Source organism: Branchiostoma belcheri, unplaced genomic scaffold, assembly GCF_001625305.1.
Source record: "Branchiostoma belcheri isolate BF01 breed outbred unplaced genomic scaffold, Haploidv18h27 scaffold178, whole genome shotgun sequence".
Classification (NCBI taxonomy): domain Eukaryota; kingdom Metazoa; phylum Chordata; class Leptocardii; order Amphioxiformes; family Branchiostomatidae; genus Branchiostoma; species Branchiostoma belcheri.
Window position 1 is genome coordinate 339,546 of NW_017803246.1, and position 16,843 is coordinate 356,388.

Here is a 16,843-nt window from a genome sequence, read left to right on the forward strand (position 1 = left end):
AAATCCGAGAACCAACAAATTAAATTGGTGTGGCCTAACAGTAGATATAAAAAAAATATTGGGGTTACGGCCGTTACGCCCTATAGGAAGTTTTGGGAAACTTTATAACTTTATAATTGTAAGGTAAAAAACATATTAGTATTATATTAGTAAAAGTGAAACAACATATTCAAATGCCTATATTTTGTGCTTTCTTATTTGATCCAACAACCTTAAAAGAAGTAGTACAAGTATGTAGTTCATGAAAAGCATCATATTAGCACAGTGTGAGTTAATATTTTGTAAAACTTTTATTAAAAGTGTTAAAAGCATTATGTATGGCAAAAAAAAACTAGAAACTTTGAAAGGTAACATTTGCAAAACAAATCCACATGTTTACATTCACAGAGTCTAGCCTAAACTACTACTGCTCTGTTTATCCTTCCTCAAACACATAAACATATATAGTGTGTGGCCATTGCTACATGATGTAACCCAACACCACAGGATGTCTGCTACAGCAGCAGTTACCATGGTGACAGACATCTAGCTCAGGACATTGACCTAATTTGTTTGGAATGAAAGAAAAGAGGAAGAAGAAACAGAGCAGAAACAAATGTTTCTTTCTGCAATTTAGCCAGAAATTTAGACTAAAATATCCAAAGTTTAGATCCACTGGAAAAATGCACTGAGAGAATGTATACGAAACCCTGAGATTGCAACAAAATCTGCTGCTAGTTTATGTAAGTTTTACAGTGATTGAAAGTTTACTTAATCAGTGGTATCTTTTGTTTCCTGCTGTATAAAGTTCCTTTATGTCTTACTGGGAATACAATGCACTTGTTAACAATGTCTCCTAAGAGACATACATAATACATGTGCTTAGGACGGAGTTAAAAACTTTCATTATGCTAAAATGTCGTTCTACCTTTGGAACATACTCAGAACTACTAGTACCTTACAGTTTACTTTGGCACTTCAGGTTTAGCAGAACTGGCATGTACTATTTTCTCCTTACTAGTCCATCCAAACTAGAAAATGGAAGTGTTTGAAGGATTTTAAGTTTTGTCAGGTTTTCAAACATCTTGTTGGAAAGCCAGCTTGAAAGCCCTTTGGTCATGACCTGTGACCTCTAATCTCTACCCTTTGGTCATGACCTGTGACCTCTAATCTCTACCCTTTGGTCATGACCTGTGACCTCTGATCTCTAACTTTGGTCATGACCTGTGACCTGTGACCTCTACCCTTTGGCCGTGACCTGTGACCTACAGGAAGAACAGTGTTTGTGCCAGGTCCTCGGCAGGCTTGGTGTGGATGCTTTGCCCGACAAGGAAGGCCAGCTTGTGAGCGTACTGGCACGGGGCGGGGACTCGGATGGTGCCCTGAAACAACATAAAACAATGCATGAACAAATAAAGGAAAGAACAAATAATGAATGAATGAATGAATTGATTAAAAAATGCTTGTATGAAGGAATAAACACACACACACAAACACACACTCACACAAACACACACATGGACACACACACACACACACACACACAAATACAGACACACAGACACACACATATGCACATGCAGACACACAGACACACACACACACAAATACAGACACACAGACACACACATATGCACATGCAGACACACAGACACACAGACACACACACACAAATACAGACACACACATATGCACATGCAGACACACAGACACACACACACACATGAACATGCACATGCACTCACACACACACACAAACACACACACAGGCTCACACAAACAGACAGACACACACACACATGCACACTTACCTGACAATTGTAGTAGAGGTGGTTAAGCTTGTAGGTGAGCCGCTGTGCACACATGCACTAACACACACACACACGCACGCGCGCACACATACTTACGGGCCAGTTGTAGTAGAGGTGGCAGAGCTTGTAGGTGAGCCTCTGCATGTGGTCAGGCTTGAGGCCAGAGGTGTCCCACACCACGTTGTAGTGGCAGGGAGTGACCGTTCCCTGGCGCACCGACTGCGACACAAGGAAGAAATCGTACCTAAAAGAGAAAAAAAGAATGTTTGGGAAAATCCCGATTTTTAGGCCTCGAATAGGATGTATGTTAAACCACCACACCTTTCGAAAAAGAGTCTATGGGCATGCCCCGGTGTGCAATGGTACAAAACTAACACTGTCTGGAAGTTGGTGATTGAAGGCGGTGGCTGCCTCAAATTGAAAGAAGAGAGAAAGAAGAATAAAGAATCAACAACCCACTGCACCTACAGCCTCAAAAAAGCTATGGGACTACAATTCTACCTTTACCTGTCTATGTTTACCGACTTGTTTTTGCTCAGTTTCTTCCTCTTCTTCTTTTTCCATTCCAAACAAATAACTAATGGTAACTAGTCTTGGGTGACCCTCCTGCAATTTTATAGCAGGAGGGTGAATGTGTTTGAGTAACAACTAACAGAGCAGAAGGTAAACATCATGCATTTGCTTTGCAATTGTACATTTCTAGTTACATGTGTTATTCCCAGCCCTGATTCAGGTACTGTACGTACACAGCCAACAACAACTACACACCACTCAGGCCTGGTGACTTCGTCATCCACGATGGTTCCCGGGGGAGGGTTCTGCAGCCCGGGACCAGAGCGAGCGAAGAACCGCGTGTTGATCCGTTTCTTCACGATGACGAACGTGATCTTGGGCCTGCACAAGAGTTAACAGTGAGTTAGCACGACAGCAGAAACCCAGATTCTACAAAGGAAATGGGGCTGTATAGGACATACTCTGAGGAAATCACCATTCAGCATCACACACCAGGCCCTAACATGGAAACCAGAGGGAAGAAGAAAGAGGAGACAGCCTAGAAACAGTTGGAGAAGATACACTGAGGAGAAGATGAGAAGAGTAGCAAGCAGCTGGGATGACCTGAGAAAGACAGGCTAGATACGACTGAAGTGGAGAACTATCGACGGTGGCCTATGCTCCGAATGGAGCGAAGGGCCTAAGTAAAGTAAGCAAAGTTAGCACGACCAAGGCTCTAAATGCTTTTCTCAGCATATATACCTGAACTGCAACATGTATCATTGAAAATTACCTGCACCAGACAAGTTTTACCTGCACAACTCAGAATTAAGGAGGTATGGATCATACTAAAAACTGTTCAGAAACCAGCTAGTGTATAATGAATTACGTATATCAATATAAATCAACAAACTCACTCGTATCCAGCAGTCTGTGACCTGAAGGTGTCCATGATCTGTGGCAGCTCGTGTTCCAACACGGCCTCCAGCTGCCCGTCCCCGACACCGTCACGGTAGAAGATGATACGCTGAGGGAACTCTTTGTTGATCGCCTGATAGTTCCTGAGCGAAGCTGGGAAGAGAGAAGGAGAGAATCGCACCAGGGTCTTATTTCTACATTCAGTGTTGCTTAAACCCATGAGAATTGGCAATGTAGGGCAGGTAATCTATGGAAAAGTCTCAGTTACTGTAGGAGAGAACTCCTTGTTGATCGCCTGATAGTTCCTGAGTGACGCTGGGAGGAGAGTGTTACTAGTTTTTCTACATCCAGTGCTGCTTAAACCCATCAGAATTGGCAGTTTGGAAGGGCAGGTAAACTATGAAAAAGTCTCTGAGTCAGTACAAAATGATACGCTGAGTGAACTTTTTGTTGATCGCCTGATAGTTCCTGAGTGAAGCTGGGAGGAGAGAAGGAGAGAATCGCACCAGGGTCTTATTTCTACATCCAGTGCTGCTTAAACCCATCAGAATTGGCAGTTTGGAAGGGCAGGTAAACTATGGAAAAGTTTCAGTAGAAGATGATGCGCTGAGGGAACTTTTTGTTGATGGCCTGATAGTTCCTGAGTGAAGCTGGGAGGAGATTATCACACCAGGCGGGTATTAATAGTATTTCTACATCCAGTGCTGCTTAAACCCATGAGAATTGGCTATGTGGTAGGGCAGGTAAACTGTGGAAAAGTTTCAGTAGAAGATGATGCGCTGAGGGAACTTTTTGTTGATGGCCTGATAGTTCCTGAGTGATGCTAGGGAGGAGAACAACAACAGGGTCTTATATATCATATAAAAATAAGGCTCTTATTTCTACATCCAGCTGCTCAACTCCTAGTCCTGCTGGCATTGTTTACACAATATTTTCAAATAATTTGAAGTCTTGATCAGGTCCCAGACCCTTGACTTTTTTTGCCCCGGTGTGGCATAGTTACTTCCACATTCATTGCGCTTTGCTGCGGTGTGATGCGTTGCACCCCCAAATCCTACATATACAGGGCACTATAGATGGTGCTGTATCCATAACCATCCCCCTACTGCTTAAACCCACAACTAATGGAGAATTGGCAATGTGGTAGGGGACGTAAACTATAGAAAAGTTGAGGACAGAGAACAGAAACGTTTTATGCCCCAAAAAGTTACAAAAAACATAAAAAAACAACTCACCCACTAGACAGTGCTTGAGCTGGTCAATGAGCTCCTGCCCAGTTTGCTGGAAGGTGCATTTGGAGTACCATCGAGTCAGGTGACGATTCATGGAGGCCACAAACCCTCCCACAGACATGCCCTTAGTCAGGGAGTCGTGGTACACGTCTATGCCAACCACCATCAGGCTTGTCAGCTGGAAAGGCATTTGCGTTTAATGATTTTACTGATATCACTCTACTGAGGACTGCCATAGGAGGGATTTCGTGGAGTCAGACTGCCCCTATGGCAACTAAGGTACTGCGTGCACGTGTGTGTGTGTGTGTGTGTGTGTGTGTGTGTGTGTGTGTGTGTGCGTGAGTGAGTGTGTGAGTGATCAATGATGCCATCTACACTGACTTTTGCTCTTGCTGCGATCGTCTCCACTGCCCCAAAAAAGCTCTTACAAAGATGAGTTACTGAGTACGTAACTTGTGTGCCACACCTGAAGACAGTTTACCAGTGAGTCATGTGAAACAATTTGAAATCAAATGTTGCCATCTACGTCAACTTTTCTAACTCTCTTCTTCTTCTTCTTTCCCGTACGTGCACAACCTCAATAAGTTGAGGGCTCCGGCACGGTGAGGGGTAGGGGTTTTTGGTTTGGATTTGGGGTGTCGCTCTTATTTTGTATTGTGTATATGATGTGTATATATATGTTGTTGTAGTCTGTTGGCTACAGACTACAAGCTCCTCAATGGGCAGGGGCGCCACTCCCTGTCCGCCAGCTGGGTGGCGGTGAGTACCCGTGACTCTTGTTTGAGGTTACAAGGTGTGAATGGCATTTTTAAATGCCTGCAGTGACTTTGCTTTCACCACACTATCTGGTAGGCGGTTCCATTCTCTAACAGTTTTAGAGAAGAAGGAATTTAGGTGATAGTCAGCTCGTGAGCTTGGAGGGTGGAGGGCTAAGCTGTTTTCAGTGCGAGAGGGAGCTCGTAGCCCCTTGCTTGCTAGCGGCATGTGCATAGCTACAATGTTATTTGTGATCTTATAGAACATCTGTAAGCGGGCGTTTCGCCTCCTTTCTACGAGCAAAGGCCAGTCAAGTGTGACTAACATGTTAGACACACTAGACTGCCGTCTGTAGCGGCGGAGGGCAAAACGCGCCGCCCTTCTTTGAACAGCCTCCAGGTTCCTTATATTACTCTGGGTATAAGGATCCCATACCGTCTGACAATACTCAAGTATAGGGCGCACTAGGGTTTTGTAAGCCCGGGCCTTGACCTGTGGATTTGCAATGTTAATATTGCGTCTCAGGAAATTAACGGTATTATTGGCTTTTGAGGATACGTGATCTATATGAAGGTCCCATCGTAAATCTCCAGATATAAGGACACCAAGATATTTGACAAAGCTGACATGTTTGAGAATATGCCCATGCAGGGAGTAGTCGTAGACAATGGGAGCTCTCTTTCTGGTGATGCTGAGCACTTCACACTTGTCAGGGTGGAACTCCATAGCCCACTTTTCCCCCACTCTGCCAAAGTATCAAGGTCGTTCTGGAGTTTCAGTGAATCACCCTGGCATGAGACCGTCATGTAAATCATGGTATCGTCCGCAAATAAGCGAGCTGTAGAGTGTAAGTTTTCAGTGATATCATTTATGTAATACAAAAACAGGCAAGGTCCGAGCACCGAACCCTGTGGGACCCCTGAAATGACATCCAATTTGCTAGAAGTCATCCCCTCGATGACCACTGACTGGGTACGACAATGAAGGAAGTCTTCTATCCAGTTCCTGGTCTGAGGTTCAATGCCGTACCACTGAAGCTTCCGAATGAGTCGTTTGTGGCCTACCTTATCGAAGGCTTTAGAGAAATCAAGCACACAGACATCTGTCTGGAGACCTTCCTGCATGTTGTTTACAATGTCATGAACAAGTTCCAGAAGCTGTGTCTCACATGACCTTCCGGGTCGAAAACCGTTTTGTAGCTGATAGAAGAGATCATTCTGTTCCGCATGCTTCATCAGGCTACTACAAATAACATGTTCCATTAACTTAGAAGCAATACAGGTTAAGCTAATAGGTCTGTAGTTTGCTTTATCTTACCTTGCTCTCTACCAGGATCTCCACGGCCCAGAACTCTCTTTCACTGAGGTGAGTAGGTGGCTTATGTGCCACTCCTCAATACAGTTTATGAGGGATGTTAAACATATGGAAATCAAATATTGCTCTCCACTTCAACTCTTACCCTTACCCTTACCCTTACCCTTACCCTTACCCTTACCCTTACCCTTACCCTTACCCTTACCCTTACCCTTACTCTTACTCTTCCTTGATTTGTAAACCTCCTTGCTCTTACCGGGATCTCTACGGCCCAAAGTTCCCCTCCCATTTTGCAGTTCAGCTGCATGCCGATCTTAGTGGCCACAGACATCAACATCTGCTTCTTGTTGAGAGTCTTAGACAAGATGACCTGGCTCGGCACTGGGTGTTCCACACAGCAGAACTTCTTAATGGCATCATAGGTGTCCTTCCTTCCCGTGCCCTTTAGGATGCAAACAACCTGGGGACGAAGTGGAAAGGCAAGAAAACGTCATTGAAGACATCCAACTCTTTGAATAAAACAGTTAATGTCTTCATTCATCCATCCATCCGTCCGTCCATCCATCCATCCATCCATCCATCCATCCATCCATCCATCCATCCATCCATCCATCCATCCATCCATCCACCCACCCACCCACCCACCCATCCACCCATCCACCCATACAACTACCCACATTTCTGATGTCTACCTGCACCTAACCTGCCTCAGCTCTTGTACTTGGTTCATATACAGATGTGGTTATTTGTGGATTATTATAAATTTCTACTAGAACTTAACGGCAATGGTTGTTGAGCAGTTTTAGTATGATCCACACTTCTCAAAGTCTGAGTGGTGCAGGTAAAATTTGTCCGGTGCAGGTAACAGTGCAGATTTGCAGAAAAAAGGATTTCAGTGAGTTCCACTCTGCAATAGTTCTAGGAAAGAATGATTTCTTGAACACCTCAATCCTTGGTTGATAACTCTGGTACTTGAAGGCATGGCTATTTCGTGTTCTCTTCTGGGCTGGTATTAGGTATTAGTTGGGACATCCACCAGTTTATTAGTCATTTTGTACATCATGCATAGTCTGGACATCTTTCTTCTGTCTTCCAGTGAGGCCCACTGTAGGTTTCTTTTCATTTCCATGACACTAGCACCTCTTTCATGTCTTAGTTATGATTGTGACCTACCATCTGGGTGACTCCCGGCTTGAGCAGTTCTTTCATCACGCGCAGGTAGCTTCTGGCCTGGTCGTCTTCGATGTCAACCCTGCAACACACACATGCAGCTGATGATAGAAAGAAGCACACGGAATTCATCCAGTTGCTTGACTTACAAATATATTGTACAATGTATTATCAAGGACATTATGTGTATAATGTCCTTGGTGGCATCGAATTGCCGAGTTGCTAGAGCAATTTCTTGCCTTCCTGGCTAGATATTGTGTCCTTGGGAATGGCACTTTCCTCACTCCATCCAGGTGTAAAATGGGTACCTGACTTAGGTTGGGGAGGTAAAGGCAATGGAAGGAGAGGGATGGGCTCCATCTTCCAATACTGAACCCTAGACACAGTGGATCAACAACCCACTGCCCCTATACACTAAAAAATGCATGGGACTTCATCTGCCTTCATTTTCAAAGACATGTTTTCTGGTTCAGAGAGCACGTTGGCAGAACGTACTGCACCTGTGCAAAACCCGTAATGTATTGTACATAGCACTTCGGCAGAGCGTCTCATATAAGGTCGTATTCGCTCATATAATTATAAGGTTAGCATTTCTACAGTAGTTTCCAAATGTTGTGTCGGAAATGATATCCTCTGCAACAGGCAAAATTCTGATGCAACGTTGACCAAACATCCAAGTTGAATGAAAAATGCGAAATTCCAGGGTTCTGTGCAGGCGCAGTACGTTCCGCCGACGTGCTGGTTCAGATTGCCTTCCATGAAATGGGAAATACAACAAAGTCTGTATAATTTTTAAATTGTACAGACTTTGTCCTATTTCCCATTTCATATGATAATTTTAGAGCCTTACATGACAGGGTTGGTGATCTGGAGGTCCATGGCGGGTCCCACTTGTTTCAGGGCGCCGAGGAAGTCGTTTGCGCTCTGACCAAGTCTCCTGGGGAAGATGAGAAGCCACTCCTTCAGCGGCCGGGTGCTCAGCAGGGCGCGGCTCCGCATCTCGCGCGACCAGTCGGCATTCTCACGCTTAAAATCAAGCTGGAAAAGAAACCATGCAAAAAAACTCAGTTGATGCATTTAGAAAAGAATCAAAACCACTACAGTCAAACCTGTTCAAGCCGGCCACCCAGGGGACCAAAGAAAAGTGGTCACCTTGGACAGGTGGTCTCCTTGAAGAGGGTCGCCTGAGGCATAAATGGTTTCCAAGTCGAGATGTTCTAATGTACACATGTAAAATGCTGTAAATGCATGTGGGGAGGGCGGCACATGGAACAATTTACGTCGAACAAAAACATAATCCAGTAGTTGAGGCAAACTGGCTGGTTTGTCCATGATTTCTCATTAGTTATCGATCATCAATAATCAACATGATGATAAAAAATGATAAAGGTGACCATGGGCAGGTATTGGGCCTTGAGCTGACCCAACTCAGGGTGGTCTGGTCATGTTGCCTTGGCCAGGTGGTCACCTTGGACAGGTTGCTTAATGCTTCTGTGAATGGGGAAATTTTTTGGGACTGAGAAAAAAAAGCGGTCACCATGGACAGGTGGCCTGCTTGAAGAGGTGGTCTCCTTGGCAGGTTTGACTGTACTTGCTACTTAGTTTATCTCAAGCTTTATACAAGACAATAGCTCTTCAGGCTGCTCCCATTTTTAGAGCATATGCCATCAAAAAGTTGTGATGGTATGTTTGCTTTCTTGCTCTCTGATCATGACACTTTCAGTCCACATGTTTCTGTATGTACAAAAAAACAACCTATGTGCGATGTCATGCAAGTAGTAGTGCACCTAGACGTTTGCTGGTGTGCACAAATTTCTTCATGATCATTCTGATGTACTAGCTGGATGTTTTATCTTCATTAACGTAGATAATAGTAAGCGTAACATTGTTCACGGAGTGGCCTAATCTTGTGAGAGCGCGAGACTAGGCCCAAGACTAGGCCCGGTCTGCCTGGCCCCACCCCCTGTTGCCTCCCTCCGGAGTAAGGGTAAGTAAGGGGTGGGGCCAGGCAGACCGATGCAAGTCTCGGGCCTAGTCTCGCGCTCTCACGAGATTAGGTCACTCCGTGAACAAGATGGACTGATAGCCATCGAAAATTTGGAGGTTAGGACTCTCACCCTTCAGATAACCTGTCACTGATGAAAGAATCTACTCGTAACTGTATCTATACGTGACAAATGAATCTCTTCAACGATGAGAATCTGGAGGAAGGACCTACGTCGTGTCCATCTCGACAGAAGAGCTTCTCCTTTGGCAGAGTGCGACCGTCCAGCTGGAGTAAGTTCTGATCAAACTCGATCTGCCAACCCCGCATCTCCTTCTGCACATCAGGGTTGCTGTAATGGGGAGGCAGGAAACAGTTAACCTTCAGCCAGCTGCAGCTAAGGCACAAAAATTGTAGGGCACAAAATCTGCATAACATGACATCACGGAAGCAGTGGATTGCTCCTTCCTGGAAACTGGAGTTAGTTATAACTTATAGAGTCGAAAATTTGGTCCAATCCCTTGAGTATAAATCCCTCCTACTATAAAATTGCAACATTACGTAACCCAAAACCAGTTACCGTGGTGAGAGACGTCAACAAATGAGGTCATTGGCCAGGTCAGAGGTCAGTTTTTGAACGGAACAAGAAGAAGAAGAGGAAACATAGCAAAAACAGCATGTTTTCCTTGGTAAACATAAAAAGGAGAAAAATTCTGTAGAAAATCCGGATAGTTCTGCAGATGAGTGACCTGTTGAGTTGGTTGATGAAGCCCTGTAGCGTCTTGCTCCTGGCACCAGGCGTGATGCGGGTGTGCACAGCCACATCCTTCATCACCTGGAAGTTCGCACGCGCTTCATCCGTCAAACCTGCGAAGAACAGACATCGGGGTTCAAGTGTTGCCAACAGGCAATTTTGTAACAGTGGGGAGTTTATAGGTACTATCAAATGATCTGTCTGACAGGTCTAGAACTTTTAGCCAAATGGTTAGAGCGTAGGGGTGTCAACTGGTGCCCGGGTTTGACGTGGGTTCGATCCCTGGCCCGGGACCATGAAGTGTCTTTCTGTTTCTACTCTCCTAATTCTTACAAGTTTAAGTGCTCTGGACCTTTTAGCCTTGCAGTAAGTGCATTGGCTTCGTGAATGACCAGGAGGTCTTTTCTAGATTTCTGCAGAATGTTGAGTCTTTCAGCTATGCTTAGGTGTGTTCCATCGCTGGTCAGAGACAAGTTAGGTTGCAGAGGCGACTACACACATGTAAGTTACTAAAAATAGGCCCACCTGTCAGGGTACAGAGCTCAGGAATAAGCTTCAAGATCAGGACTTCTCCGTCCTTTGTCTGTAACAGCAGCAAAAAAAAAAACCATTGTGAAAATGAGACATCATTACTAAATCTTAGCATGAAAGTTCATCTGTGTTGGTACATAACATTATGATTGTATCTGTATCTGTATAGCCTGTATTTGTTTGTTTGTTTGTTTGTGTAGGTTGTACATGTAGAAAACCGGTGTGTTATGCCTAAAGGCAGGGATGTGAAACAAACAAAAAGATTTAGCAATGATTATGATAACAGTTAAACTTTACGTGACCACGGGTTACATTGGGGTAAGTCCCAATTTACTAGGTGTTGGTCACGTAAAGTTTAACTGTTATCATAATCATTGCTAAATCTTTTTGTTTGTTTCACATCCCTGCCTTTAGGCATAACACACCGGTTTTCTACAAGTACAACCTACACAAACAAACAAACAAACAAAATGACTTGCCCTTTTCTTGGCCCTGCTGAGAAGCAGAGGTTTGTCGTCGTTCTGGAATTTACGGTTGTACTGTCATTCATAGTACTCCAGGATAAAACAAACAAACAAACAAACAAACACAATGACATGCCTTTTTCTTGGCCCTGCTAAGCAGGAGAGGTTGGTCATTGTCCTGGATCTTGCGGTTGTACTGCTTTTCGTAGTACTCCACAAAACTGATGTCTGTTCCATCCGACAGGCGAAACTTGTCAGTCGGGTGCTCCTCCCAACTGATGTCATCAATCCTGTACGTCTGGTTGTTATACCTGTACAGGAACAAAAAAAAAGGGATTTGATTCATTAAACTGTAAATAAATATATAGGAAGAAGTGATCTTGATCCAGTTTTAGCTCACTGAAGAGCTATTCTTCCACTGGTCGTGACAGACACTTATGCACAGTAAGCAAGTTAATAGTATCAGGGAAATTTACATAGCTCTTTTCGAAAGCACAACTGCACAATGAACAGTGAAGCTTAACATCCTGTCCTAAAGACTCCGACTGCGACCTTTTTCAGTAGCGTGAATGTTGGGGGATTGAGAACAGCCAGAATTTGAAATCCCAACCTCTTGGTCCAGAGAGCAGCTAACTCAGGACTACACAAGTGCACATATTACATTTTTGGACTTGAACCTTGAAATTTCTACAAGTCCGGAACTAGTTCCAGCGAGGCGGTACACAGCACTAATCTCACCTTGTCAGCACAATCTCCCCCACGAGCATCTTGGTGGCCTTCTCGTAGAACTTGCGCTGATCCTGGCCGTACAGATCGTACATGAGGTCCAGCACCGTGTCCGTACGCATGATCTTATGAGAGACGTCGGCCAACAGGAGGGTTTTAGACTCGTACTGCAGGATGGAGGTCACGAACCCTGGCCATACCTCCAGTCTGGGGAGATCAATTAAGCAATCAGTCAATAAATCATACAGGCATGTAAAACTGATTCAACTTTGCTAATGTGGGACACAGTATATTGTATGTGTCAATAATATCATACAGATTGCGTTATTCAGTATATTCAGTTTTGCCGCCCTGAAATTGCAATGGATGCCTTTAATAAAGAAACTTTTATTGTTACAGTACATTCATGCCCTATCAGGCCAAGTGCAGGTGAACAGATGAAAGGTATATACATGCTTGAAGTACAAACATGACTAATCTAACTATGTCAGCTCTAAAAGTTTTCTAATACTGAGGTTTGGCTTCTTCTCGTTTCTTTCTGATGATAAAGATATAATTTGAGATTTAATTCTTCCTGACCTGTGCTGTGGGATGTCCACCTTCTGACCGGGGTTGTAGTAGTTCCTGTTGACCTCCTGCATCCCGATGGTCTTCAGGAACTTGCGGAAGAGGATGTTGTAGATCTGGAGACAGACCGGCGACGTCGGCGGGACCTCGTTGGTCAGCGTGATTGTGATCTTGACGGGCGAGCCGTCCGTCTTTCGCTGCGTGGTTATCACCGTTTGCTAGAAAAAATTAAAAAATTTAACAGCTGTTGTTGGCATATGTGCTGATGTTAACCATTGTCCTGCTGACATTTTTTACACAATATTTTCTTACTTAATCTGGTCACAGGACTTTTTTTGCCCTGCGGTGGCATAGTTACGTCCGCATTTGTTGCGTTTCGCTGCAGTGTGATGCGTTGCACGAGAAACACCCCCAAATCGCACATACACAGGGCACTAAGTAGATGATACTGTACGAGCAACCCATATATATTTGGGCCCCGCAGGACAAGGGTTAACACATTGGAGCACCAAATCCCTAGTGTGTTTTTGGCACACAGTTAGACAAATTAGCCAAAGAGGCTCGGTGGGCGTCACTCCACCGTATAGATAAAAAAATAATGCCTTCCTACCGGCCCTATTTTTTCAGGACTGAAACAGGAAACACAACATTTTTTTTCGTAGGCCCAACCATGTTCTTATATCATCCTTTTCCAGTCTCCTGGGCAGAAAAAGGATCTTCCCAATCCCATGCCATCATTTATCTTGGTACCTGCAAGAAGTGTGTTTTTCTTGGCATCCTTTGCTTTTTTTCTGTTTCAATGGTAAGAAAATGTTCTTACATCCTTTTCCAGTCTCCTGGGCAGAAAAAGGATCATCCCGTCAAAGATCTTGGTACGTCCTAAGAGATCCTCCTGGCTGCAGACCATGGCGATGCGAGCTTTGCGGTGATCCACTTCCGGCGAGAACTCCACGTGATACTGGAACAGGACCCAGTCGGGCTGCGGCTTCACCCGGAAGAAGTTGGTGATCATGCTGACAGGGTTTCCTGTAGTGCCTGCGGTAACAACGATTGGTACAATATTCAACAGTTGGTAAACTTAGTACATTCACCAATCGGTATTTAAAAGGTAGCAAACACGTACCTACAGATTTTTGACGTCCACTGTACGCCTTGGTCAAAGAGTTACTTAGTCTTGGGAGAACACGAGACTCAGGCTTTTAGCTAGGGGGTGTCTAGGGTGTCTTTTGGACGCCCTGTACTGAAAATAGTAAGAAATTGGACGCCCTACTTTTTGGTAGGACACCCTAAAGACGCCCTATTTTTTCCACTCCCAACCCCTGCCATGCACACATGCCTCCCTTCAGCCTTAGTCTAATTACAAAATTGATGGTTTACTGAAGGAAAAAACTCAAATTCCTCAAAATTTGCACCTCAAAATGCAGAAAGTGCAAGTAGAGCATTATGAATTTCAAAAAAGCCCCCCCCCAAAAAGCTTGTCACAAAAGCTCTTCATGGCATACAAAAAAAATGGACACCCAACAAAAAAATCCTAGCTAAAAGCCTGACGAGACTAGATTGAGACGTGCGCAGGTCTCTCTGGCCTCTTAAGGACGGGGTAAGTAGGACTTGGGCAGCTCCCAATTCTCATTACGATTCATTCTATGATCCAGCCTTACTTCAGCTGCCAAGGATCTTTTGTCCTCTATTGCAGTTTGGGGCAAATAGAGGACACATACTAGTACCCTTTTCCGTAGAGTGTAATTCTGTTTAACTCTAAATAGAACATAGACGGACCTCTCTAATTCGACGTAGAGCATTTTGCATAAAGCGTATTTGCCATTTTAATTCTACGTAATGCGTTGTAGCCACTTGGAATTTATCATAAACGGTAAAGCATAAATCAAGATTAGAGCTCTCAAAATTTAGCGTAGAACTTTGTTGGGACCCCCCATGCACGCCCCCATGTAATTTTGTCAGGCTCAACTCTCTTGTTGGCCATGTGCTCAGGTCTGGTGTGGGGTTCCTCCACCACCACCCCTCCCCTCCTCCTCCTGACGCTCCTGTCCCCACCCCCGGGGCACGCTCCCCCAGGGTCAGGGCCTCCAGCTGGGAAGTGGGCGGGGCTGCGAAAGGACAAGAAGAAGGCAGTCAGAGATTTGATTCATTGAAATTGTAACAATACAGTGCACATGGGACACAGGTATATGTAGCTGTTGCTGGTGTTGTGTAGCCTGAGTGTCAGCCTTGTTTAAGCTTTTGTCCGCTCTTCAAGATCTGTTAGCGGACGAAAGCTAACAAGGCTGACACTCAGGCTAGGTGGTGTGTCCCACACATAGAAACAAATTCAGCACACAACAATACTCATTTTCACTTGAATTAAGGGAGGAAAGTCATGTCAAGTGCCTTTCCCGAGGGCATAACATTGGTGGCATGTCAGGACTCGTCGAACCCGGGTCCTCTTGGTTCCAAGACGAGCACTCTGCCATTACACCACATGACCCCAGAGAGATGGCAGACTTCACCGCCATGGCTTGATATACCACCTGCATATATACCTTACTTATACATGTACTGGGTATATGCAGGTTAGTGCAGGTAAAATTGGAGCTGTGCAGGTATTTCTGATGTCTACCTGTACCTAACCTGCATTGGTCCATGTACTGGGTATATGCAGGTTAGGGCAGGTAAAATTGGAGCTGTGCAGGTATTTCTGACGTCTACCTGCACCTAACCTGCCCTGGACCATGTACTGGGTATATGCAGGTTAGTGCAGGTAAAATTGGAGCTGTGCAGGTATTTCTGATGTCTACCTGCACCTAACCTGCACTGGTCCATGTACTGGGTATATGCAGATTAGTTCAGGTAAAATTGTGAAGGTATTTCTGATGTCTACCTTGAACAAACAACTACAAGTCAACAAACTAAACTTTCTCTGTAGCAAATCTCTTACCTCCAGGTGCTCTTGCTGTTGCCCCTCCCCTTTGTCGGGCTCTGCCAGTTGCAACGGGAGCTGCCATTGGTTGTCCAACTCCACCCTCTGCTCCCATTGGTGGGCCTACAGTGTGCTGTGCTCCCATTGGTTGGCCTACAGCGTACTGTGCTCCCATTGGTGGTCCACCCTGAGCTGCCATTGGTGGCCTCACATCACCCTGTGCTCCCATTGGTGGGGCTACTGCATACTGTGCTCCCATTGGTTGGCCTACGGCATACTGCACTCCCATTGGTGGGCCACGCTGAGCTGCCATTGGTGGGCCACGCTGAGCTGCCATTGGTGGGCCACCCTGACCTGTCATTGGTGGGCCACCCCGACCCTGAGCTGCCATTGGTTGAGAGGTCTGCATCCCGGGCTGTCCTTGGTAAGCTGCCTGAGTGCCTGGTCGGCGCGGCGGAGGTTCGTCCGTTGCTCCCCTGCCCCTGCCTCGTGCCCTGCCACGGGCCCTGCCCTGCGGTTGCGACATGGCTGCTCAAGGTCTCTCTACTGAGAGAGAAACAACAAGGAATCAAGGACACAAAACTTTAATTAACAAAAAAGGTAAAGACTAAAGGTAGCCTTTTTGAGGTTAGGGTTAGGGTTAAACCTAATCTTCAAGCAGATACTAGGGTGGCAAAAGACAGTAAATGGCCAGCCAGTATCAATTTGCCAGAGAAGGTCCAATGCGCCACTCAAGGTCTTAGGTGGGGGTAGCGATTTAAAAAATGGGCCATATATACATAGCTAACGGTCACTCCCCCACAACCTCTGCTTGAAGAGTTGGTTCGCCAGATTGGCATAAAACTTGTAGCTATGTCTCCTGTTTGAAGAGTGGCAAAAACATTGATCAAAGAACCCATCCCTTAGATCTAGAACAGAGATTTGCACCAGTCTGCCCCAGTGTAAAAATAAACAAATCAAGATTTTTTGTTTTTTACAGTTGACAAGTAGTAGTAACTGAATATTTACTAAATTTGAGCATCCTTGCCCAGTGAAAAGGCAAAATCATAATTTTTAAACTTTGAAGCCTGGCAACAAATATTTTGCAGAATCACGTTCGAAAATCATGATATCTTGAAAATAATCTTCTGTCCATGCGGCCATGTGTGGCGTGACCCTTAATCATATAAATCAGTCGTCGGAATGCGACACTGACAGATTCTTAGAAATTCAAGATGGCTGTTTTGAGTGT

At 44.9% G+C, this 16,843-nt stretch overlaps 2 protein-coding genes across 2 annotated transcripts; both read right to left on the reverse strand.

Moving 5' to 3' along the window:
- On the reverse strand, positions 1–16,139 carry LOC109467188 (piwi-like protein 1). Its single transcript, XM_019765131.1, has 18 exons — positions 15,631–16,139; positions 14,664–14,803; positions 13,519–13,733; positions 13,382–13,414; positions 12,711–12,916; positions 12,144–12,338; positions 11,542–11,716; positions 10,936–10,993; positions 10,406–10,523; positions 9,891–10,008; positions 8,523–8,710; positions 7,676–7,754; positions 6,759–6,962; positions 4,436–4,610; positions 3,200–3,353; positions 2,559–2,684; positions 1,887–2,034; positions 1–1,361 (listed from the first exon to the last, which is right to left on the reverse strand). Exons 2-18 carry the CDS (start codon positions 14,677–14,679, stop codon positions 1,245–1,247), a joined length of 2,325 nt encoding a protein of 774 aa, XP_019620690.1. The 5' UTR covers positions 14,680–14,803; positions 15,631–16,139; the 3' UTR covers positions 1–1,244.
- LOC109467189 (small nuclear ribonucleoprotein-associated protein B'-like) lies at positions 15,602–16,138 on the reverse strand. The gene has a single exon (XM_019765132.1). It carries the CDS (start codon positions 16,136–16,138, stop codon positions 15,602–15,604), a length of 537 nt encoding a protein of 178 aa, XP_019620691.1.
- Positions 16,140–16,843: the final 704 nt, after the last annotated feature.